The sequence below is a fragment of the Balaenoptera physalus genome (assembly GCF_965194825.1).
Source record: "Balaenoptera physalus genome assembly, chromosome: 2".
NCBI classification, from domain to species: domain Eukaryota; kingdom Metazoa; phylum Chordata; class Mammalia; order Artiodactyla; family Balaenopteridae; genus Balaenoptera; species Balaenoptera physalus.
Genome location: NC_138883.1, coordinates 59,833,210 through 59,857,028, shown reverse-complemented (window position 1 = coordinate 59,857,028; position 23,819 = coordinate 59,833,210). Strand labels below are relative to the sequence as shown.

The 23,819-nt window shown below is 37.3% G+C and overlaps 2 protein-coding genes and 1 long non-coding RNA gene across 22 annotated transcripts in view; 2 read left to right on the top strand and 1 right to left on the bottom strand.

Annotated features, from left to right (window-relative positions):
• Window positions 1-5,795, top strand: part of MIA2 (MIA SH3 domain ER export factor 2) — a 107,422-nt gene extending 101,627 nt beyond the window's left edge. For all 19 annotated transcript variants that reach the window (XM_082452058.1, XM_082452059.1, XM_082452046.1 and 16 more), the window contains 3 exons: window positions 3,176-3,234; window positions 3,896-4,130; window positions 5,232-5,795. In XM_082452058.1, coding sequence (XP_082308184.1) covers window positions 3,176-3,234; window positions 3,896-4,130; window positions 5,232-5,398 — 461 coding nt within the window. In that variant the 3' untranslated portion in view covers window positions 5,399-5,795. The remainder of the gene's footprint in view (window positions 1-3,175; window positions 3,235-3,895; window positions 4,131-5,231) is intronic.
• Window positions 5,796-9,013: 3,218 nt separating this feature from the next.
• Window positions 9,014-23,096, top strand: LOC309656180. The gene is made up of 2 exons (XR_014261210.1): window positions 9,014-17,616; window positions 22,297-23,096. It is a non-coding gene; the product is annotated as an uncharacterized lncRNA (long non-coding RNA).
• FBXO33 (F-box protein 33) overlaps window positions 19,864-23,819 on the bottom strand; it is a 32,768-nt gene continuing 28,812 nt past the window's right edge. For both annotated transcript variants that reach the window (XM_082452129.1, XM_082452128.1), the window contains one exon: window positions 19,864-21,923. In XM_082452129.1, coding sequence (XP_082308255.1) covers window positions 21,652-21,923 — 272 coding nt within the window. In that variant the 3' untranslated portion in view covers window positions 19,864-21,651. The remainder of the gene's footprint in view (window positions 21,924-23,819) is intronic.

The following is a 23,819-nucleotide window of genomic DNA, read 5'->3' as shown; positions in this document are numbered from 1 at the left end:
TAGGAGATATTAGAGCCAGGATTTGATCCCATGTCTGTCTGACTCCAGAGGCATTGTCTTGATCCCTATACTGAAATGAGAGGGTAGTGGATCAGCTTAGTGCATCAACCCTGCCATTGATGCACTAAATATCTATAGAACGCTTACTGTATGATAGGCACTGTGTGGTATCTGCTGTATTTCTGTGGTGAATAGGTCAGCATTCCTTATACCTTGAGGTCTAGTAAGGTCTGTAGGCAGTTGCAGTATATAGTGACAAAAGTAATGAGTGCAAAATGTTATGGGAGCATACGGGCCACTAGCCACTAACGCAGATGAGAGGTGGTGGTATTTTGGGGTTATTTTTGGTTGTTTTTTTATAAATTTATTTATTTAATTTATTTTTTGGCTGTGTTGGGTCTTCGCTGCTGCGTGCGGGCTTTTCTCTAGTTGCGGCGAGCGGGGGCTACTTTTTGTTGCAGTGCGCGGGCTTCTCATTGCGGTGGCTTCTCGTTGCAGAGCACGGGCTCTAGGAGTGTGGGCTTCAGTAGTTGTGGCATGCGGGCTCAGTAGTTGTGGCTCACGGGCTCTAGAGCACAGGCTCAGTAGTTGTGGCGCACGGGCTTAGTTGCTCCGCGGCATGTGGGATCTTCCCAGACCAGGGATCGAACCTGTGTGCCCTGCATTGGCAGGCGGATTCTCAACCACTGCGCCACCAGGGAAGCCCTAGGTGGTGGTATTTTGAATGTGGGATTGTCAAGAAAATCTTTTTGGAGGAAGTGACATATAAGCTGAGAATTAAAGGAGAAATTAGCTGGGCCAAAATGATGTTGATAATGTTTTGGGAGGAGAGAATAGCATCTTTAAAGACTTAGAATTAAGAGTGCCTCTTAAATTTTGGCTGCAACATGGAGTGGAAGGTGCACTTCAGGGAATATTGAAACAAGTAGTGAAGAGGTTAGCAGTGCATAAAGTTTTCAAGGACCTGCAAACCTGTTCAGAAATATTGGTCTTATTTGCAGGATAATAGGACCACATTAAAGGGTTTTAAACAGAAATAATCAGATCAGATCTGCATTTTAGAGAAATTGCTCTGGTTACATTATGGGGAATCGATTGGAGGGTGCGGTTAAAGATTGGAAGGAGGGTAACTTTTTAGGGGACTGTGACAAGTCTGCAGGGTTGATGGTGGTGACTTAGCAGAGCAGATAGATGTGAACAGGCACAGAAAAAATAGAACTGGGAGGACTTAAGATTGAAGGCATGTGGCAGTGAGGGAGGAGGAGGAGTCTTGGCTGATGCTCAGGTTCTTGGCTGTGGCACTTGGACCATTCCTAGTTCTGAGACAAGGAACAAGGAGCAGCAGAACATATGACAGGAAAGATTATAAGTTACATTTTGAACTTACAGACTTAGCTGCACCTGTGATACACCTGCATGACTATTCAAGTAGGCATTTCAAGCTCTGAAGTCCTGGGGGAAATATCTAGATCTGAATTATACGTCTGGAAGTCTGTAGTGATATACATCAAATTAAAGCTGTAGGAGTGGATGAGATTTCTCAAGGCAAGAATGAGAAGAGAGTAGGGCTGAGGGTGGAACTCTGAGGAGACCGCCGCTAAGGAGTAGTGGAGCCCACCGAGGAGACGGAGGAGCAGCTAGAAAGGAGAGACAGAGAAGGTACCATCCCAGTAGTTGAAGGCTGAGAGGATTTAAAGAGGGAGGGAGTAGTCAGCAATGGTGAGAAATAAAATTAAATGAGGACTAAAAGTTCTATTTTAATTTAGCAAAAAAAGAGATTTTTCTATCTTGGGGGAAGTAACTTCACTGGAGCAGTGGATGTTGCACATAGATTGCACTACAGTGAGGACAAAATGGGAGGAATTCTGAATAATGTATATAGAACAGTTTTTCACTGTGAAGGGGAGAGCTAGCTGTAAGGGGGTGATTCTCTTTTTCTGTCTTATTTTAAAATAGTAGTTGGGAGAGACCTGCTGATAGGATGGGTCTAGCAGAAAGGGTGGAGGGAGGCAACAGAGAGAGGAAGATTCCTGTGGAAGCTGGAGGAGGGGGACTCTGAGTACAGAATCAGGGTCTTAGATTGTCTAGAAGAATCCTTTCCCATGATAATAGGAAGTAAGATCATAGGAATATAGTGGCTGATACATTTATATGTTTGGCTACAAAAAGTTAAGGGAGTTTCTAAGTGACTGGTGTAGTAGGTTTGAGGAGAATGGAGGTTTCAAATTGAAGGGAAAACTGGCTTAGAAGATGCAGAAGGAAGCCTAGGCAATAGGCAGCTGGAAATGTGGCTGGAGGTCTGTCAGCTTGGAGTGGAGACAGTCTACACGGCTCTGTGGTGTAGTTTACCCCCAGAAGTGCTAAGTGGCTCAGGTATAGGCAGAGTGGAAGCAGAGAGTTGAATTAATTTAGGGCTGAATGTTGTCAAGCACATGTGAAACATGGCCAATAGGATAAGGACACTAGAGACGGGCTGTTAGTGATGGAGTTTGAAGTCTGTTAATTAGGGAAGGAAATGCAGAAAGGAGGAAACTGAGAGTTAGATCAGAGGACTGGAGGCTTCAGTGAAATCCAAGGACAGGTGTAGCGGGAGTAGCTAAATGAGAAGGCTGGGAGAGGATAGGTAGTCGTGGTCGGAGAGAGGCTTGTTTGAATTTATGTTCTTAGAGCCTGAGCAGTTCTTGATGATAAAGTCCAGAAACATTTATTTAGAAACAGTGGCTAATCCAATTGTTAGTCTGTGTTACATGATGGAGGAGTAAGGAAGGAAAGATGAGAGGGAAGAAGGGAGGAAGAAAGGAAAGGAAAGAAGTAAGGCAGGAGAAAAATGAAGGAAGAAAGGAAAGAAGGAAGGCAGGAGAAATATGAAGGAAGAAAGGAAAGAAGGAAGGAAGGAGAAATATGAAGGAAGGAGGGGGGAGAGGGATGCTACCTCCTGGAAGCTTCCGTAATGATGCTGCTTTCAGGGTTGCCTAGGCACAAGATAGGGAAACCACAGTCACACACCTCTGCAGAACTTGTGAGTCTGCCAAAATTTCCAGGGACCTCAAGCTGTTCTTGTGGCCCTAATACAGGGTGCTGGTGTCAAGCTGGTTGTCATTGTCCTCTGTGATCTCCTGATCTAAGAATGGAGCGATAAATCATGTATTTTTCACGGTTTAACTTTTATGTCTAGATGGGCCAGCGTCTTCAGAAATGGAATCCAGTAGAAATGACAGCAAAGACGATCTTGGTGTAAGTATTGAAAGTGGAATTTTAATCCATGTATTCAGGATCTTTCTAATCTCTTGGTTTACTAGAACAGAAATTTAGCTAGCCATCTAGTTTTTGATTAAAAGCTGCTTTTTCCTTTTCCACAAATATACTTCGTACTTAACACTATAGCTATTTCCTTTCTGGATTGTACCCTATGGTGATAAAGTACAAGGTACAGACTTGAGGTTTGATTTAGTTTATATAGTTAAACAAGAACTTGAATTTTCCCCCTTGGATTTTTTATTTGAATGTTTTAAAGTATGTTTTTTGTTTACCGTGCTTACAGTCTTGGTTTTTGGTCACCTTGGAAATATTAACATAAGCATCTTTTCTTTTTCTCAGTATATGCTTGATAAAAGAAATGTATATTTTGGTACTCTTCGACTATTCTTATGTTTTATCTTTAGCCAGATTATTACTTTGTTGGTTAAAGCTGTTTTCTGTTGAGTTAATAAAATATTCATGATAGCTAAAATTCATCTGATGTAGAAAACCGAATCTTTCTCTGGAGCCTTTTAGGATATCATAGACTGCTTTCTGCCTAGGTGCCTAGATGCTTTCTTCTAAGCCTAAGCTTTTCAGGAAGACTATTGCAGATTTTGCTGTTGTTTAATGACTGCCATTTGTCAATTTGCTGTAGAATTTAAACGTGCCTGATTCATCTCATCCCATTGAAAATGAAGCACCTGGCCCTGGCTTGGTTCCTCCACCTCACCCTCCAATCAGAGGCCCATTGTTTCCAATGGGTACAAGGGGTCCTTTCATTAGAAGGGGTCCTCCTTTTCCTCCACCTCCTCCAGGAAGCATGTACGGAGCTTCCCGCGATTATTTTCCACCAAGGGATTTCCCTGGCCCAGCACCTCCTCTATTTCCAGGTATGCTTTTTTTTAAGGTTAATATATGTCTTATAGAGTAGATCAGAAATATTAATTTTACTTTCTGTTCATGTAGTAATACAGTGGAGGAAAATTTTTCTCAGCTTCTGTGTGTGTGCCATTACTTTTCCAGATTGGGAAGATAGCCAGCCATCAGTAATGAGGCCTCATCAGTAATGAGGCTTCAGCTTGATTTATCTTAATAATATGGAATTATTTCTATGATTCAGTATCAAGAAAATCATTGGCTCTTTGCAGCAGTCTTATGTTAAGACTAAAATTGTATCTTATTTGATAGAAATTGGGTACTCTGTCAATTAGTAAAAGTAATTTCAATTTATATTTTTGCATTAAAATGACTGGCTAAAGTATTTTTTTAAATCTTTTTTTCATAAGTAGCTCCCATGCAGTCTTATTTGTTTAAAACCTAAAATGTGTTTATCATGTTTGGACTAATTGTTGAATTTATTGAAATTCCTCATAGCCTCACATACAAAAAACGGAATAATTATTGCTTTTATGTCTATGCATTGCCATTTAGAACTATAGGTTTCAGCAGAATAAATACAGGGTTACCAAACACTAGGAAAAAGCCTATCATTTGCCTAATATAGTCATTCCTTCCCTCATTCCGCCTCTATTTTTAAAGTTTAAGGTGAATTAAAATGAATTTTAATTGGGAAATTTAAAGACAGTTTTTGATATAACTGGAAATATTTTAGGATAATATCAAATTAGACTTGGGAATTACTGATCTGAGTTTTAAGTCTGGTGAAAATTATATTACATGAAAGCTTTTTTTAGAGTAAGTTTTACTAGATTTTGAAATAATTGTTCTTTTCAAAAAGTGTTAAGATGTTAGATTTTCATAGGACAAAAAAGTTGCACCTAAATTAATGATATTCCCTTTAATCGCGTGTAGTTGAAGAGAATATGTGTTGCTCAATGTTGTAAAAATTCATTTGTTAGATCAGGTAATTATTCTGGTGTCAACTTTTGAAAATAAAGATAGGTACTAGCAGTTATAAGCTAATGACTTACTGGGGCTGCAGTACAGGTGCTGAAAGTTAAAATATGTCTTTTACCAATCTCTTTGAACAGTGAGAAATATCTGTCCACCAAGAGTCTTTCCTCATTATCTTCCCCCAAGAGCTGGATTTTTCCCTCCACCCCCACATCCTGAAAGTAGAAGTGAGTTCCCATCAGGGCTGATTCCGCCCTCAAATGAGCCTACTACTGAACATCCAGAACCACAGCAAGAAACTTGACAATATTGTTGGTCTTTCCTCAAAAGTAATTTTGACTTCTCTCTCATTTTCAGTTTAAGTAACTGCTGTTACTTAAGTGATTATATTTTTGCTCAAATTGAAGCTTAATGGAATTACAATTCTCAGGATAGTATTTTGTAAATAAAGATGATTTAAATATGAATCTTATGAGTAAATTATTTCCATCTTATTTTATTCTAGATAGTATAATTATTTTAATTTAACCCATCCACTATCACATAAACAATAATGAGAGTTTTATATATGTAATCTTGCAGTTGGGGATAATTTGAACTCCAAAGGCTGTGTCTTTATTCCAAGAACTGTGTTTACTATGGTTGTAGACAAATGTGAAAGTAACTTTATGCTTAATTAAATAAATATTAATTGATTTAAAGACTTGTTTGGCATTGATAATAATAAAATCAGCTAGTTTTTTTTATAAATATGGCTCCATTAGTTAGTTTCTTTACTTCTGCCGATAGCTTTGAGGCTTAAAACTAATGCTTTATATGGGTCTTTCCCATTCAGTTATCTTAACCAAAAATGTGTCCTCTTTCTTGCAAATAGACATGAATGACCCAAAGCAACAAATTAATACACTTAAAAGTCAAAGTTCACTATATTTTAAAGAAAACCAGGATATTGTCTAATGACAAATTTCAGAATTTGGATCTTCTTAGTTCATTCACTGATTCCGTATGCAGTTTTTTTTTCTTGTTTTTCTCTTCATTTGTAAGATATTTACTGTTTTTAGTGGGGAATGTTGAGATTTACTGTAACGTAACTGTATTGAGGCAGTGTGTCATTTTGAGCTTTGGACTCAGTATCTTTAGAATGTCTCTCTAACTCAGGTTTGTGTTCTATTATTAGTCATCTTGCACATTAGTATGATTATGAAAGGAAAGGCAATTAAGTATAGGTAATAAATATTATACTATTTATGTATAGAATATAGGCTAACTAGGCTTAGAAAAAAGGCGAAAAAGAAAGGATCTGTGTGAAATGCCTGGATAAAATAATAAGAATGAGGATTATAAAAGCATCGTTACATTTGGTGTTAAAAGCCAGATTTCAGGGGGAAATAGACTATTTTTTCAAGTTGGAAAGGGAAAGAAAGAAGAACAACGGAAGAGGAGTGATGTGGAATGCTCCAATCAAGTAAAATTTTTTTGTTTGCCCTGGGATAGAGGAGACTTGTCTTGGCTTAAGACAGAAGAGAAGGAGAGAGGAGAAGGCAAACAAACATTAGTAGAGAGAGAAGCAGAATCGTAGGCAAGGAGAGCATTGGATGAGAGCATGGTGGAAGGCAAGAAGACTTGATATGGGCTGACTGGTCTAAAATACTTTGGGATCCCAGAATAAAGGAACATAATTAGTTTTAAAATATATTTATTAAAGTAATATAAACAAATGGGAATAAATAATGGTATTTTAGGATGAATAGCAAGTTTTCTCCATTTACTCTTTATCCCCATTTATACATCCTAGTCAGTTTCTCTTTTAATTCTTATTTCCCTTTTTAATTCTGATGATTTTAGAATTTTAGAAGATAATCTTATACCTCTAATCTCTGATTTATCAACTTAATTTATTAAATTTATCAGTTAGTATATTGATTCCTTGAGATGAAAAATTGGGACTTAATACACTTGTATTATTCCCATCCCCATTTTCCTTTCCTCTTCATGTTTGATGTTTATCCAAGTTAAAGTTTTCTATTGTTGCCTTTGTAATTTTTAATATATTTAAACCTCTATTAGTATCCCTTCTCTTTATTTCACTTCCCTTCTTCCCCTACCCTGGCCAAAATCCTATTTTCTCTTAGCTATACATTTATATTTTCAAGGTTGCTAATAATTATATTATGCCTACAAGCATAACCTGTCTTCTTTTTTTTTTTTTTAATTTATTTATTTTTGGCTGTGTTGGGTCTTCGTTTCTGTGCGAGGGCCTTCTCCAGCCGCGGCGAGCAGGGGCCACTCTTCATCGCGGTGCGCGAGCCTCTCACCACCGCGGCCCCCCTTGTTGCGGAGCACAGGCTCCAGACACGCAGGCTCAGTAGTTGTGGCTCACGGGCCCAGTTGCTCTGCGGCATGTGGGATCCTCCCAGACCAGGGCTCGAAACCGTGTCCCCTGCATTGGCAGGCAGACTCTCAACCACTGCGCCACCAGGGAAGCCCCTGTCTTCTTTTTTTATTTTTATTTTTTTAAAACTGAAGTATAGTTGATTTACAAGCATAACCTACCTTCTGTACTTGGCCCACAGTTGATCTAAAATTTGAAAATCAGGGACTTCCCTGGTGGTCCAGTGGTAAAGAATCTGCCTTGCAATGCAGGGGACGCCAGTTCAATCCCTGGTCAGGAAACTAGGATCCCACATGCTGTGGGGCAAATAAGCCCATGCGCCGCAACTACTGAGCTCGTGTGCCTCAACTAGAGAGCCCGTGTGCCTCAAACTACAGAGCCCATGCGCCCTGGAGCCTGCACGCCACAACTAGAGAAGAGAAAACCCACATGCCACAACTAGAGAGAAGCCTGCATGCTGCAACGAAAGATCCTGCACGCCTCAGTGAAGGTCCCGCGTGCTGCAACTAAGACCTGACGCAGCCAAAAATAAATTAATTAAATAAATAAATAATAAATAAATCTTTCAAAAAATAAAATAAAATTTGAAAATCATAAGTAGCATTTATAACATTATCATCATTAAATGTTGTTCACCAGCAGACCAAATCATATACAGTTGACCCTTAAACAACATGGGTTTGAACTGTGCAGGTCCACTTATATCCAGATTTTTTTCAATAGTAAATACTATGGTATTACACAATCCACGGCTGGTTGCAATTTGCAGATGCAGAACCTTGAATATGGAGGAACTGCGGATAAGGAGTGCTGACTATAGGTTATACATAGATTTTCAGCTGCATGGAAGGTTGACACCCTTAACTGCCCCCGCCCCTGCCACGGACATTGTTTAAGGGTCAACAAGTATATGGACTGGCTCTGAGCCCAGCTTCAGGTTCTATCAGGCAGACTGACTCCCATCCCCTGATAACATCAGGACAGCATCTGAAGGGATAGTTAAAGGGATAAGCCGACATTCAAGATATTGAACGGAGCATTATTTTGGACTGATATGCAATAGGCTTGGACATTTCAAGAAAGAATGCTTCTTGGTCCTGGCTGGATAACTTTCCCCTCTGTATAATATTTTAAATAGAAAAGTAAAACGTCGTCCTATAAGAAGAGTTAGAAAATGTTCAAAAGCCGAAGAAAAAACAATCATCCAGGGTCATCACCAAAACAAAATCATTTTTTGCATTTATGTTGTAGTTTGTCAGGCCTTTTATCCTTCAAGTATCTTTTGTATTGTAATTATGTCTATAATTTTATATTCTTTAATATAAATTTTTATGTAGTCATGGTAAAGCTCATTTTTAATGGTTGTATAAGTTTCCTTTTTGTGAATACAGTTTGACTATTCTTTCCTTGCTGAGCACTAAAGCTGTTTTCTTTCTTTTTCTCTTTAGAATTTTTAAAGAATTATATATGATAGTATAACATCTAAAAAGTATATACACTCTACCCACCCCCCCGCCCTAGATTTAGGATAATTCTTTAGGAATATATTTCTAAAATATATTCTGGGACCAATATTTGGGGCAGAGGAGAGAGGATAGTTGAGAGGAAGGATCACATTCTTTGGAACCAGGTTGGTTGAAAAAAAAATTGACTTTTTTTTTTTTAACGCCAGACAATTTGTAGATGTGGTTAGATGCTATAAAATTATTTTATGAATATAGTTGGTGATTTTTAGTCTGTTTCTGCAAGTGTGGTTCAGGGTTCATCATGAGTTTACTTAAATAAGCATCTAGCTTGATAACCTTTTCAAATTAAATCTCCTTTTTCTTTCAAAGTAGCAGCAGAATTTGAATTCTGTCAAATTCTTTGACAGAATTTGATACAAGTACTACAAAAGAGATGGTGGGTTTTTTCATGGAACATGAGAGCTCTCTGATAACTGTCTATATATATATTATATATTCATTCATCTCTCTATGGACACTTAGGTTGTTCCATATATATAGGCTATTGTAAATAATACTGCATGAACATGGTGGTACTAAAATCTCTTCAAGATACTGATTTCATTTTCTTTGGGTATATACCATGATGTGGGGATTGCTGGATCATATAGCAATTCTACTTTTAATTTTTTGAGGGACTTCCTCATAATTCTTCCATAGTAGCTGTACCAGTTTATAGTCCCACCAGCAGTGTACACGGTTTCCTTTTCTCCACATCCTCACCAGCATTTGTTATCTTTTGACTTCTTGATAATAGATAGCCTAACAGGTGTGAGGTGGTATCTCATTGTGGTTTTGATTTGCATTTCCTTGATGATTAGTGATACTGAGCATCCTTTTGTGTATCAGTTGGCCATTTGTATGTCTTCTTTGGAAAAATGCTTGTTCAAGTCCTCTGCCCACTTTTCAAATTGGGTTATTTGTTTTTTTGCTATTAAGTTGTATGAGTTCCTTGTGTATTTTTTATATTAACTCCATATCAGATATATGGTTTGCAAATATTTTCTCCCATGTCATAGGTTGCCTTTTTATTTTGTTGATGGTTTCCTTTGCTGTGCAGAAGCTTTTCAGTTTGATGCAATCTCACTTGTTTATTTCTTATTTTGCTTGCCTTTGCTTTTGGTGTCAAATCCAAAAAAGCATTACCAGGACCAATGTCAAGAAGCTTACCACCTGTGTTTTCTTCTAGTTTTATGGCTCTAGGTTTATGTTCGTCTTTAATCCATTTTGAGTTGATTTTTATGTATGGTGTAAAACAAGGGTCCAGTTTTATTTGCTTGCATATGAATATCCAGTTTCCCCAACACCATTTATTGAAGAGATTATCCTTTCCTTGTTGTGTATACTTGGTGCCTTGTCAAAAATTAATTGGCCATATATGCATGGGCTTATTTTTCTGGGTCCTCTATTCTATTCCATCAGACTATGTTTTTGTTTTTTTGCCAATACCATACTGATTTGATTACTATAGCTTTGTAATGCAGTTTGAAATCTGGAAATGTGATGCCTCCAGCTTTGTTCCTCTTTCTCAAGATTGCTTTGACTATTTGGAGTCTTTTGTGGTTCCATAGAAATTTTAGGATTTTTTTTTTCTGCTTCTATGGAAAATGTCATTGGAATTTTGAATAGGAATTGCATTAAATCTGTAGATCTCTTTGGGTAGTATGTACATTTTAACAGTACTAATTCTTTCAACCCATGAACATGGAATATCTTTCCATTTATTTGTGTCTTCCTCAATTTTTTCATCAGTGTCTGATAGTTTTTGGTGCACAGATCTTTCATTTCCTTGGATAAGTTTATTCCTAAGTATTTTATTGTTTTTGATGTTGTTTTAAATGGGATTGCTTTCTTAATGCTTTCTTAATTTCCTTTTCGGATAGGTCACTGTTAATGTTTAGAAGTACAACTGATTTTTGTATATTAATTTTGTGTCCTGTAACTTTACTGAATTTGTTTCTTAGTTCTAACAGGTTTTTGGTTCAGTCTTTAAGGTATACTATACAGGCGTACCTTGCAGATATTGCGGGTTTGGTTCCAGAACTCTGCAGTGAAGTGAATATCACAATAGAGTCACATGATTTTTTTTTGTTTCCCAGTGCATATAAAAGTTATGTTTCTATTATACTGTAGTCTATTAAGTGTGGAATAGCATTATGTCTAAAAAAAAAAAAGTACATACCATAATGAAAAAATACTTAATTACTAAAAAATGCTAACCATCATCTGAGCCTTCAATAAATCATAAGTTTTTGCTGGTGGAGGGCCTTGCCTCTATGTTGATGGCTATTGACTGATCAGGGTGGTGGTTGCTGAAGGTTGGTGTGACTGTGGAAATTTCTTACAATAAGGCAACAATGAAGTTTACCACATCAATTGACTCTTCCTTTCATGAATGTTTTCTCTCTAGCCATGCAACACTGTCTGATAGCATTTTACCCACAGTAGAACTCCTTTCAAAATTGGAGTCAATCCTCTCAAACTCTGCTGTAATATTCTAAATCCTTTGTTATCATTTCAGCAATCTTCATAGGAGTAGATTCCATCTCCACTTTCTTTGCTCATCCATAAGAAGCAACTCCTCATCTGTTCAAGTTTTATCATGAGATTGTAACAATTCAGTCACATCTTCAGGCTCCACTTCTAATTCTAGTTCTCTAGCTGTTTCCACTACATCTGCAGTTACTTCTTCCACTGAAGTCTTCAACCCCTCACAGTCATCCATGAAGGTTGGAATCAACTTCTTCCAAACTCCTGTTAATGTTTTTTTTTAAAAATTTCTTTCTTAAATATCTCAATTTTTAAAGTAATTGCCCTTAGGGAATTTGAGTCTTTCTCATGTAATTCTTATATATATATATATATATATAATTTTTATTTATTTATTTGTTTATTTTTGACTGCTTTGGGTCTTCGTTGCTGCGCACGGGATTTCTCTAGTTGTGGTGAGCGGGGGCTACTCTTCCTTGTGGTGCGTGGTCCTCTTATTGCGGTGACTTCTCTTGTTGCAGAGCACGGGCACTAGGTGCGCAGGCTCAGTAGTTGTGGCGCATGGGCTTAGTTGCTCCGTGACATGTGGGATCTTCCTGGACCAGGGCTCAACCCCGTGTCCCCTGCATTGGCAGGCGAATTCTTAACCACTGGGCAACGAGGGAGGTCCTAATGTTGGTATTTTGACCTCTTCCCATGAATCATGAGAATGTCCTTAAGGGCATCTAGAATGAAGAATCCTTTCCAGAAGGTTTTCACTTTACTTTGCCCAGATTCATCAAAGGAATTGCTTTCTATGGCAGCTCTACCTTACAAAATGTTCTTCTTAAATAGTAGGACTTAAATGTTGAAATTACTCCTTGATCCATGGGCGGCAGAACAGATGTTGTGTTAGCAGACATGAAAACACATTAATCTCATTGTCCATCTCCATCAGAGTTCTTAGGTAACCAGGTGCATTGTCAATGAGCAGGAATATTTTGAAAGGAATCTTTTTTTTCTGAGCAGTAGGTCTCAACAGTGGGCTTAAAATAGTCAGTAAACCATGCTGTAAACAGAAGTGCTGTCATCTAGGCTTTGTTATTCCATTTATAGAGCATAGGCAGAGTAGATTTAGCATAATCTACCTAAGGACCCTAGGATTTTCAGAATGGTAAATGAGCGTTGGCTTCAACTTAAAGTCCCCCGCTGCATTAGCCCCTAGCAAGAAAGTCAGCCTGTCCTTTGAAGCTTTGAAGCCGGGCATTGATTTCTCTCTAGGTATGAAAGTCCTCGATGGCAGCATCTTCCAATAGAAGGCTGTTTCATCTACATTAAAAATCCTTTGTTTAGTGCAGTCACCTTCATTAATTGTCTTAGCTAGGTCTTCTGGATAACTGTAACTATAACTATATCAGCACTTGCTGCTTCACGTTGTACTTTTATGTTATGGAGACGGCTTCTTTCCTTAAATGTTATGAACCAACCTCTGCTAGTTTCAAACTTTCTTCTGCAGCTTCCTTGCCTCTCTCAGACTTCCTAGAATCGAAATTAGTTAGGGTCTTGCTGTGGATTAGGCTTTGGCTTAAAGGAATGATGTGGCTGGTTTGATCTTCTTTCCAGAGCGCTAAAACGCTCTCTATTACAGCAATCAGGCTGTTAGCTTTCTTATCATTCGTGTATTCACTGGAGCAGCAATTTCAATTTCCTTCAAGAACTTTTCCTTTGCCTTCACAACTTGGCTAACTGTTTGGTCCCAGGAGGCCTAGCTTTTGGCCTATCTTGTCTTTTGACATGTTTGATTTAAAGTGAGAGATGAATGACTCTCCCTTTCACTGGAACACTTAGAGGACTTTGAGGCCTATTAATTTTCCTAATTTCAGTATTGTTGTGTCTCAGGTAATAGGAAGGTCTGAGGAGAGGGAGAGAGATAGGGGAATAGCTGGTCTGTGGAACAGTCAGAACACACATTAATCAATTAAGTTTGCCATCTTTTATGGACACAGTTCATGGTATCCCAAAACAATTTCAATAGTAACACCAAAGATCACTGATTGCAGATCACCATACAAATATAATAATGAAAATGTTTGAAATATTGTGAGAATTACCAAAATGTGACACAGAGATACAAAGTGAGCAAACATTGTTGGAAAAATGGCACAGGGTTGCCACAAACCTTCAATTTGTAAAAACTGCAGTATCTATAAAGCTCAACAAAGTGAAGTGAATAAAACAAGGTGTGCCTATGTATAATGTCATGTCAATGCAGAGTATTCTTCCTTTCTGACTTGGAAACCCTTTATTTCTTTTTCTTGCCTAATTGCTCTGGCTAGGACTTCCAGTACTATGTTGAATGGAAGTGGTAAGAGTGGGCACCATTGTCACGTTCCTGATCTTAGAGGAAAGGATTTCCACTTTTCACTGTCGAGTGTGATGTTAGCTGTGGGCTTGTCATATATGGCCATTTTAAAGTTGAGGTACATTACCTCTATTTTTGCTTGGTTGTTCCAATTTTTGGCATATGTTCTTTTATTAACCTATAATTATATTGATTCTCCTTTATTTAGAAATGATATAAATGATGTTCTAAAAATTTTATTACCATTTCTTTGTTGGAACTTGTCATTTTGAATTATAGTTATTTCAACCAAAGTTAACTGATTTTCTCTCAACTTAAGTTCAAGTCCTTTTTGATAGTTTTTCAAATTGCTAGATATTTATGTTAACTTTATATTTTGAAATAGTTTGCCCTCAGAGTCTGTTTTATTTTAGTCTTTAAACTTATATAAAGAAATCTTAAAGTCTCACTTAACTGATACTTTCATAAAGTTATACTTATTAGTATAATAGGAAGTATTATCAAAGAATGCACTATGATAAAAAGAGAACTTAATTTTCTTTTTTTGGTGAAAGGAGTCAGGTAATTACCTAGGTCTGAAAAACGTGGATCTGTGGATTTGTTGACCCCTTGGATTACAAAATGTCCAAATACTCTGTTGAGTTTATTAATTTAGTGGAAAACATGATCAAATCAGTGAACTGATAATGTGTTAATTACCTGGTTAAAATCATGTTTGGCACACAGCAACTATTCTCTATCAGTCATGATATTTCTTAGCTAATTTATCGGTGTTTTATCAGAAAATTTCACTTAAGTGAATGTTTCTTGATTAACTAAAATCCATTCTTTTAAACACAAATATTTATTTTAACCATCTTGTGTGAAGAGATTTCTAAGATGTATTAAATACTCTATTAACTCACTACAGAGATATTTTGAATATACTTTCCTATTGATTCAGGGTCATTACAAACATTTATCATTGCTGTGTATTTCAAGCTTGTTATAGGGGTGTTTAATTCTGTTTCAAGTTCCTTTACAAATGGGTTAACATAAGTTATGTTCTCTTTTTAGGATTGTAAACTTCTGTGCCTTTCACAGTCACTTCTCTCCATTTCTAATCTACTGGAGACTGAGAAACAAGACGAACAGGCTTATTAGAATTATGCTGAACATAAGAATAAATGAGCTAAAACGAAACAAGTGGCTCTTCTGAATTTGATGCCTTTAAGCATTAATGCAGGGAATAATCTGGTTCCACAAGCCTTTTTTACTTACTTGTGTATTCTTGGCCACACCCCAAATCGCTGATGTTTTTTTCTGTAATGTTTTCTGTAACAAAATAATATAAAGAATACCCTTTTACTTATTACCTAGAGAGCAAACTTAACATTTGCCTTAATTTTTTTCAAGAAAAAATATTACAGATAAGTTGTCTTCATGCTGTAGAGGTAAGTACTCTTGTGAAAACGATGTGAATATTTTTTGTTTTTCCAGTTAAATGAGTTTATGTATAGTATGTAGGTTTATTTTTCTTGCCTTTTAAAAATGTACATCAATAGGCTCATTATATATATACATACATATATATATACATATATATATGTGTATGTATATGTGTGTGTATATATATATATATATATATATATATATATATCCTTTAGAAGTCAGCTTTTTTTACTCAACATTTTTTTGAGATCCATCAAAGTTAAGAAATGGAGGTCAAGTTAGTTCATTCTGACCACTGTGTGGTATTCCACTGTGTGGCTTTGCCACAATAACTTTATTCTGTTATTAACGGTCATTAGGTTGCTGCTGACTTTTCGTTATAAATAATGTGGAAATAAGCCTTTTAATATTTCTTTGTCACAGAAGCAGTAGTTTTCTAGAGCTGTAGTTTTCAAACTGGGGTACACCCCCTCGGAGTATGCAAAGAATTTCCAAGCAGTATACAGGTATGCTTCTAGGAAAATTCACAGAATTTCACCTTCCATGTATATTCTTCTTCAAAGTTGTTCTGCCTAAGGAAGAACTTGTGAACAAGGTGCAGATTCTCCTTTCCTACTCTTCATTTTGCAGTTACCCTTCTCCCATGTATAAAATGAGCACACACCTTTAACCTGGTCCTAGTCGTATGATGATGCATCGTACTAAGGTGTGTAAACCTCTGGAGCTCAAGAGACAATATGAAATATTGGTGTCAGTGCTGAGAAAGTGAATAACTCTAGTGATTGCTTTGAACCAGTTGACTTATCTAAAATAATTTTTGGTCATAGACCAGTGCTTTTTTTGGTACTAAAAGCTCAGAAGTTCGAAGAATGGGTGACATTGCTGTAACAAAACTTTCTCTTCTCATCTACTTTATGTGAAAAAGATTTTTAGCACTTGTTTTTATAAAAATGAAAATAGGAATAGAATGAATGATGGACCTGACTCATTTCAGGAACAAGTAATATTCATCCATGGAATATGAACTATTTGGGTAAAAAAAAAAAGACGCAGCCTTATCCATTTCATTAAGAAATGCAGTTCTAATAAGTTTATACTAATTTAAATTTATAATTATATTTTTGATCAATTATATTTAATATGTATAAAATCTAGGAGAAAAAATTTAACATGGCTTTTAAGAAAATAATCACACATTTTAAATTCTATGGGTTTTTTTTTTGCAGAAAATATGTAAGTAATCAATGAAAGACTAACAAAAAGCATTACATTTGCATAAAAAGCTGTGGGATAGTTGGAAAGGATATATGTAGCAGTCTGGGTCAAATCAGGAGACAAAGCACACAGTAGCTCAAACTGGGAAAGTTTAATATAAAGAATTATTAACTGTGATAAGAATAATTACAAAATGTGAGGAAACTGTATATAGCCCCCTAGAGCTGAGGGAGGTCACTCATGGTAGGACCAACTTGGAAGGGGTTCAGCCCTCTTTGGTGAAGGTGTGTTTCAGCTCCCAGGATAGCAGAGAAGATCGCTGGTTCCACAAGGCCTGAGCTGGTCTGGAGATGCTGAGCAAGCAGTAGGCATTGTCCAGGGTGCAGGTGGGGAGCAGGTGAACAGCAACCATTGATTGGCACTGGGTGTGCAGTGGGAGTGTGGATGCCAGGGATGGGGAGGTCTTCAGAGCCAGTGGGTGGGCCACACATGACATGCAGGCTGCTCAGGGCAGGGAATGGGAGTCCAGTGCAGGCAGGAGGCCTTCAAAGCATATGAGCTGTATAGCAGCTCTAGTTCCTGTGTGAAGGAAGGTCAGGCTGAGGCTGCAAGGTGGCAGAGGGACCATGGCTGGGGGAGGCTCCACCGCAAGTCTTATATCCAGGCTGCCTACCCTGGCCTGCCCTGGGAACTACAGGAGAACCTCTGCCTTCTACCATATCCCCCATGGCCCTTACTGAAAAAACTTAACATTGTGCTGACTTTAAAGGTGTTTTACTTAAAGGAGTTCCATTATTGGAGGGAATACATTGAAGGGTGACTTCAGAGCTGAGGCAGTAAATTAATAACTGATACAATATATGGGTTTAAGGAGGAAAATGATATAAAATTTCCAAATGATCAGGAACTTATTGCATCTTTAAAACAGATGATCAGGAGTTTAGTGCATCTTTAAAATAGATGAATGGTAGTAAGTATGAAATTACCATGGCAATGTAATCGTAAGCGTACCAGAGCGATGTGTACTTGTAATTGTACCCAGGCACTCACTTCTCCCTTGCCAGATGCAGCGTGTTCCACTGTCCGTCGTGGACAACGGGGGTCTATGAAGCTGTGAGAGAAGTATGCTCCAAATGTTTGAAGAGCAGGTAGGAAGCCCAGGTGTGAAGCTCCAGATGGAGCTGGTGGGTGTGAGGGGGTTGCGAGCTGGAGCGGGGAGCAGGGCTCCCTGCAGGCCTTGGATTGCTTTCATATAAATCAGATACTTCTGAGTGTTGGTGGCTGATGTGTGTTCTCAACGGTGCCTAAACTAGCAGCAGGGTTATGTATGTACAAATTAGAGCTTCATCATTATTTTGAAATACTTGTAGTGAAAAAAAATCACTTGAATTTGAAATTAATTTACATTACATAAGAAATCTCAACATTACACTTACCATTACATTTAAAGCTGTTAGATTTCATTAAGTATAATTTCAGCTGCATAAATTTTTGAATGTTGTGGACAGAAAGGTTTAAAAATTATCACCCATTTGTGGGGTGTTTCTCTTGGTGGGAATGTTAAAATTTTTAATAGGTTATAAGTTAAAACATTTGACAAGATTTTATTTGAAAGTTCTATACAAATTCAGCATTTCCTCCAAGCCTCTGCATTTTATTTTTCTCATCAATTATATAATAAAGAAAACAATGGTTTTTTTGGTTTGTTTTTTTTGCTTCAATTCCTTCTAGTTTAAACGAGTATGCTGCATAATATTTTCTATGTGTCAGGACATGAAAAAGCTTAGGAAGCATTGATATAGACAATGTGGTATGACTCTTGGGTATTATTCACACCTGCTGTGTATTACTCCATTAGCACCATTTAATACTACTGGCTTCAAAACAATCCAGTCTGGTTCATGCTATTGTATAAGCCTCAAGCAAGTTAGTTGCTGAATCTGTGTGTTCAATCATAAGCACACTGTCCTTCCCAAGCCCCACCCTACCAACTCCCTAACTTCTTTATTCCCAGGGTGGTGGAGGAAATGGGAAAGTAATTTTAGATATATAAATTTCATATAGTTTAGTAAGCTGTGTTTTGAAAATATTTAATACGTTTGTTCAAAGATGACCTTGTACATGTCTATAAGCTGTCAGACTAACAGCTGAAACCTTCAATAAAGAATCAGTTTTAGGTAACCAAGGTGAATCCTTCACTTCACAGATGAGGAAAGTGAGGCTCAAGGAAGAGTCTGTGCTCATGTAGCATGAGTCAGAGCTTAGTGGAGAAAACAGAGGTCGACACTCCCAGTTTAGTGCTTTACTATATGCAACTTCACTTGTATACTACATATATATATTAATAGACTTTCTTTTTTCATATATTTTGGGTACTGTTTTGGTATTTTAAATACACAGACATGTTTTTTTTAAAATTATTTTTGGCTGCGTTGGGTCTTTGTTGCTGCGCGCGGGCTTTCTCTAGTTGCGGCGAGCGGGGGGGCTACTCTTTGTTGCTGTGCGTGAGCTTCTCATTGCGGTGGCTTCTCTTGTTGCGGAGCACAGGCTCTAGGCGTGCAGGCTTCAGTGGTTATGGCACGTGGGCTCAGTAGTTGTGGCTCACGGACTGTAAAGCGCAGGCTCAGTAGTTGTGGCACACGGGCCTAGTTGCTCCGCAGCATGTGGGATCTTCCCGGACCAGGGCTCGAACTCGTGTCCCTGCATTGGCAGGCAGATTCTTAACCACTGAGCCACCAGGGAAGTCCTTAAATACATAGACATGTTGATTCATCCAAAGGGGTTAGATATGTCCATGAAATAAGGGAGCAATAGGTATAATGACAGTTCTTTGTGAACACCAGATGATTATTCCATGATGAGGCAGTGCTTAGAAGAGGCAGTGTCTGGAACGATTAGGCAAGGAGAGAAGGAAGAAAGAAAAGCAGCCATTTTCTTTCTCATCAACCACAGCAGTTTGCCTCAGCAACCAAGAATGGAGATGACAAAGCCAAACTAAAGCAGTATAAGGGTTTAAGAACTATTTAGTACTGGCATACTGAAGTCCTTTTTTCATCCAGTAGAGGAATTTTTAAAAATAAGAAGTTCCTTTAGTCTATAAATTAAGTTTTACAATATCAATAATGTACTCTAAATGCATAATACACTTGGATTTTGTGCTAAACAGTCTGTTGTTTGCTTTTAAGCTTATGATGTTTTGCCACAGTGAATTAAAAAAATTAAAACCCTCCAAATTATTCTGCCTATAGGTTTTATGATATATATTCTCAAATTTAAGCTTTGCTGCATCAGAATACAATAGGAGCTAACATGATTATACACATTATAAGAATTAACTGCAGTTTATTTAACACTAAAGGTTTTCATGCTTCATGAACAATAAAATGTTACAGTGATCACTTTTTAATGCTTTATTCATTGATTAAAAGAATATACATTTAACATAAACCATACAACATCAGTCATCAGGTCAAACATTCAGCTGGTTTCCTTACAGTTTCTGTCAGGAGTTATTTTATCTGATCACATTTATAAGATAAAATCTCACCACATCTGGCATTTACACACACTGTGCCAGTGGATTCACACTACTGATGTACATATAAAATCCGCATGGTATGTGCTCACTGGAGACAAAACAGTGCACACCTGTCAAAAGGTCATTTTAATATAAGATGGTAAAACCATTTGTAAAATACATATAAACTTTTTCCATAAATAGAATCATATCTGGACATTTGTTGCATAAATTGTGTTTCCAAAGCTTACACTAGAGCAGCCAGGTCTCAGCACTGCTGGGCACCCACGTTGGCTACTTACTTTATTATTGCAGACTGTCCTTTAACATTAAATGCACAACATTCGTACCACTTAAAACTGGGGTCAGGTGGAAGTCTCACAGAGACCACGTCTGTACCGCGGTTGCCCTGAAACAGTTAAGTCGGCTTTTAAAGCCTCTCAGATATAACAAGGTTTTAAAACATACTTCATGGAATGTTCTTCATGTATCATAGCAGCTCTTACCTGTGATAGAACAAGCTTTCAGTTTTTCCTTTCTTTCCTTTACATTCACTATTCACAGTGAAACAGGTGCATGGTTTTTTTTTCTTTTTTTTTTTTTGTTTTTTTTTTTTTTTTTTTTTTTTCAGAGTTCTGAGGTTGCTGACTGAGCCACAGCACAGCTGTGTACCACAGGTCGAAATTCGACCTTAAATATTACAATCTAGCAGTATCTGGCTGGCCAAACTGGGCCAGCCCCTGCCAGCATGTGGGCACTTCTTCAGTTAAATCTGTTCTTTGGCAGCTGACACGCGCGCTGACAGAGAAAAATCCAGTGACTTGTTGCTAGGGATTTCACGACTAATGTTTGTTTGCAAGCATGTGTGTTTACAAACTCTGTGTTTTGATATTCATTTAGGAGGTTTTACCCTGGAATATTGTTTCTTTCTTCCTCCACTATTTGAAATCTTGGCTAAAAAGCTAACTTGAATGTATGATGTAATTGATGAATTAAATTATGTCAGATATAGTTTAAAAAAATCCAATAATTTGAGTATTTGTTTATGTAAATGCATTTAAAAAAGGATTAAGCAATGTTCTAACCTAGTACTATACAAAATTGAGAATGGTAATTGGTGATATCAACTATTATATATGTAATGAAAGTTAAAGTCTTGGCTTTTCTGTTAAAGATAACTCATTTGGGATTGTATTATCCTCCCTCCTTCCATTTCAAAGAAAAATTAATGAAATGCTATCACACAATGAATGAATGCAGTGCATTGCATACAAATCCACCAGGCTATGGATATATATCTATATATGTATAAAAATATTTTGGCTCCTGAGCTCTGACACACAAAGAATAAAAACATCAAAAGGCAGAGTAACTCAGTGAAAAATAAAGTTAGCCAGCAACCTCAGACAACCTTCGGTTGTATATTCTTAAGGTTTGGTAACAAGTCCATTAACCGTGAAAGCCCTATACACTGTCACTTTGAACTTCTAAACCAATACCTGACTACGTTCTTTGATCAAGAAGTAGAATATACATATATAATTCTATAAAGCTAATACTGATTAAACACAGCACAAAGGGATTAATTCACACTACTGAAAAAAAAAAAACCATAATAGAACCCTACTTGCATATGTAACCACAGGAATTGTACATTTAAAAAAAGCTAAATGTCTTCGCTGAAGCTTTGCATCTCTCTGTAAAAATGACGATTTGGTTCAGTGAAGACACTGAGTGATTCGATGTCCATGATCGCGTGCCAAGGTTGACCTAGGCCCAGGGATACCTGCTCAATAAGGTTATGTACTGGATCCACATCCTGGTCGGCCAGTTCACCTTGGTCAAAATCAATGCTTTCTTCAGTGACTTCAAGTACTTTTAGATCAGAGCCACGAAGACGAGCAATGGCAATGAGGTTGTGTGCCCACACTGTGTAACCTTAAAAATAAGCAAAAGAGAAGCACTGTCATTTCCTTGCATTTTATTTTGTCTGTTTTATAAGTTAGTCTTTTCCACAAATTTGTATCTCACTTACCACTTTGGGGGTCCTTTGCCTTTAAAAATATGCTGAAATTTGAAAGGAAGTACGATTGCTTAGCTCAGGGAAAAAAAGACTAGAAGCTTGATACTGTCTCCAAGAATATTACTGTGGCTGGTGAACAGATAGGTGCTGTAATCGTATTCTGATATCATTTCAGTTAGTAAAACTGAAGACATTTAAAGTTTAACGTATCATTTTATAGCTTTTGACAGTGTCGTATCAAAAATCAAATTTTTATTTCATATATATGTATCTATTAACAATACATAGGGGACTTCCCTGGTGGCGTAGTGGTTGAGAATCCGCCTGCCAATGCAGGGGACATGGGTTGAAGCCCTGGTCCAGGAGGATCCCACGTGCCGCAGAGCAACTAAGCCCGTGCGCCACAACTACTGAGCCTGCGCTCTAGAGCCTGTGAGCCACAACTACTGAGCCCACGAGCCACAGCTACTTAGCCTGCGCGCCTAGAGCCCGTGCTCGGCAACAAGAGAAGCTACTGTAATGAGAAGACCGTGCACCGCAACGAAGAGTAGCCCCTGCTCGCTGCAACTAGAGAAAGCCCACGCGCAGCAACAAAGACCCAATGCAGCCAAAAATAAATAAATAAAATAATAAAAATTAAAAAAACAAAACAATACACAGTAAACTGGTATTTTTCATTAGTAAAAGTCATCTCCTATGGTGCTTCACAGTCCAAAGTTATAAAGTGACACTTTAAAGATAAATTGTTAATTGTCAGTAGCAAATATGTAAAGTATAAAACAGTTATGGGAATGATGGGTACTAACTTTAGAATAGTGGTTACCTCTGGAAAGGAATAAAGTTGAATAGATGGAGGAGCTTTAGCTGTAGCTAACATTTTACTTCTTAATAAAAGAAAAAAGCTTTAGGGAATTCTCTGGTGGTGCAGTGGTTAGGACTTGGCACTTTCACTGCCAGAGTCTGGGTTCGATCCCTGGTTGGGGAACTAAGATCCCGCAAGCCTCGTGGCACAGCCAAAAAAAAAAAAAAAAAAAATGTTTAAAAAGACTGGCTTAAATTAATTTTAAATAACCTGCCATTTCTTCATCCTATAAAAAAATCCTAATTTACTTATTACCTTCAATATTGATCTATTCTTTGCTATTACCTCTGATGACTGGCCAAATTATAAAGCAAAACTTGAAAAGCAAGATATACTCCCGCTCAAATGCAGCTAAAAGATTAATTCAAAAATAATGAAACAGAGATAATAAAGTATGTTTAAGATGTTCATAGAGACTTCCTATTTTGTATTCTGTAAATGTCTTATAAGTTACAGAAAGGAAGTAATACGTTCTTCTAACTTGTAAGAAGAGGAATGCTCTCCAAATGAAAATAGTTCACAGTAAGATGACAGGTCCGCCAGTAAGAAAAGAACATATCCCAGCCAACAGAACCATCATTTAAAAAATACTGTACAAATTAACATGTTGATACCTAGAATCTAGAAGATGAGGCAGTGAGCATGAAAGAAATCATACTTTCTTCTTCCTTCTGTGTTATATTTTTAAGAGCTCTTATGATTAGAGGAAGAAATATATCTACTGCAGGTGGATATATATGTATATTTTCATAGATAATTTCAAATGCCATTTTTGTGAATACCATCAATCACATGGTAAAAGAAAAAAGTAACATGAGAGCTGGAACAAAACACTACACTTAGGGTAAAATATGACTTTCCACTTGTAAAAGTGGTATATCTTATACACGTTAAAAAGTATAAAAATCTGTATATCAACTTGTTAATAAGAGTTCTTGACAGTATAAAT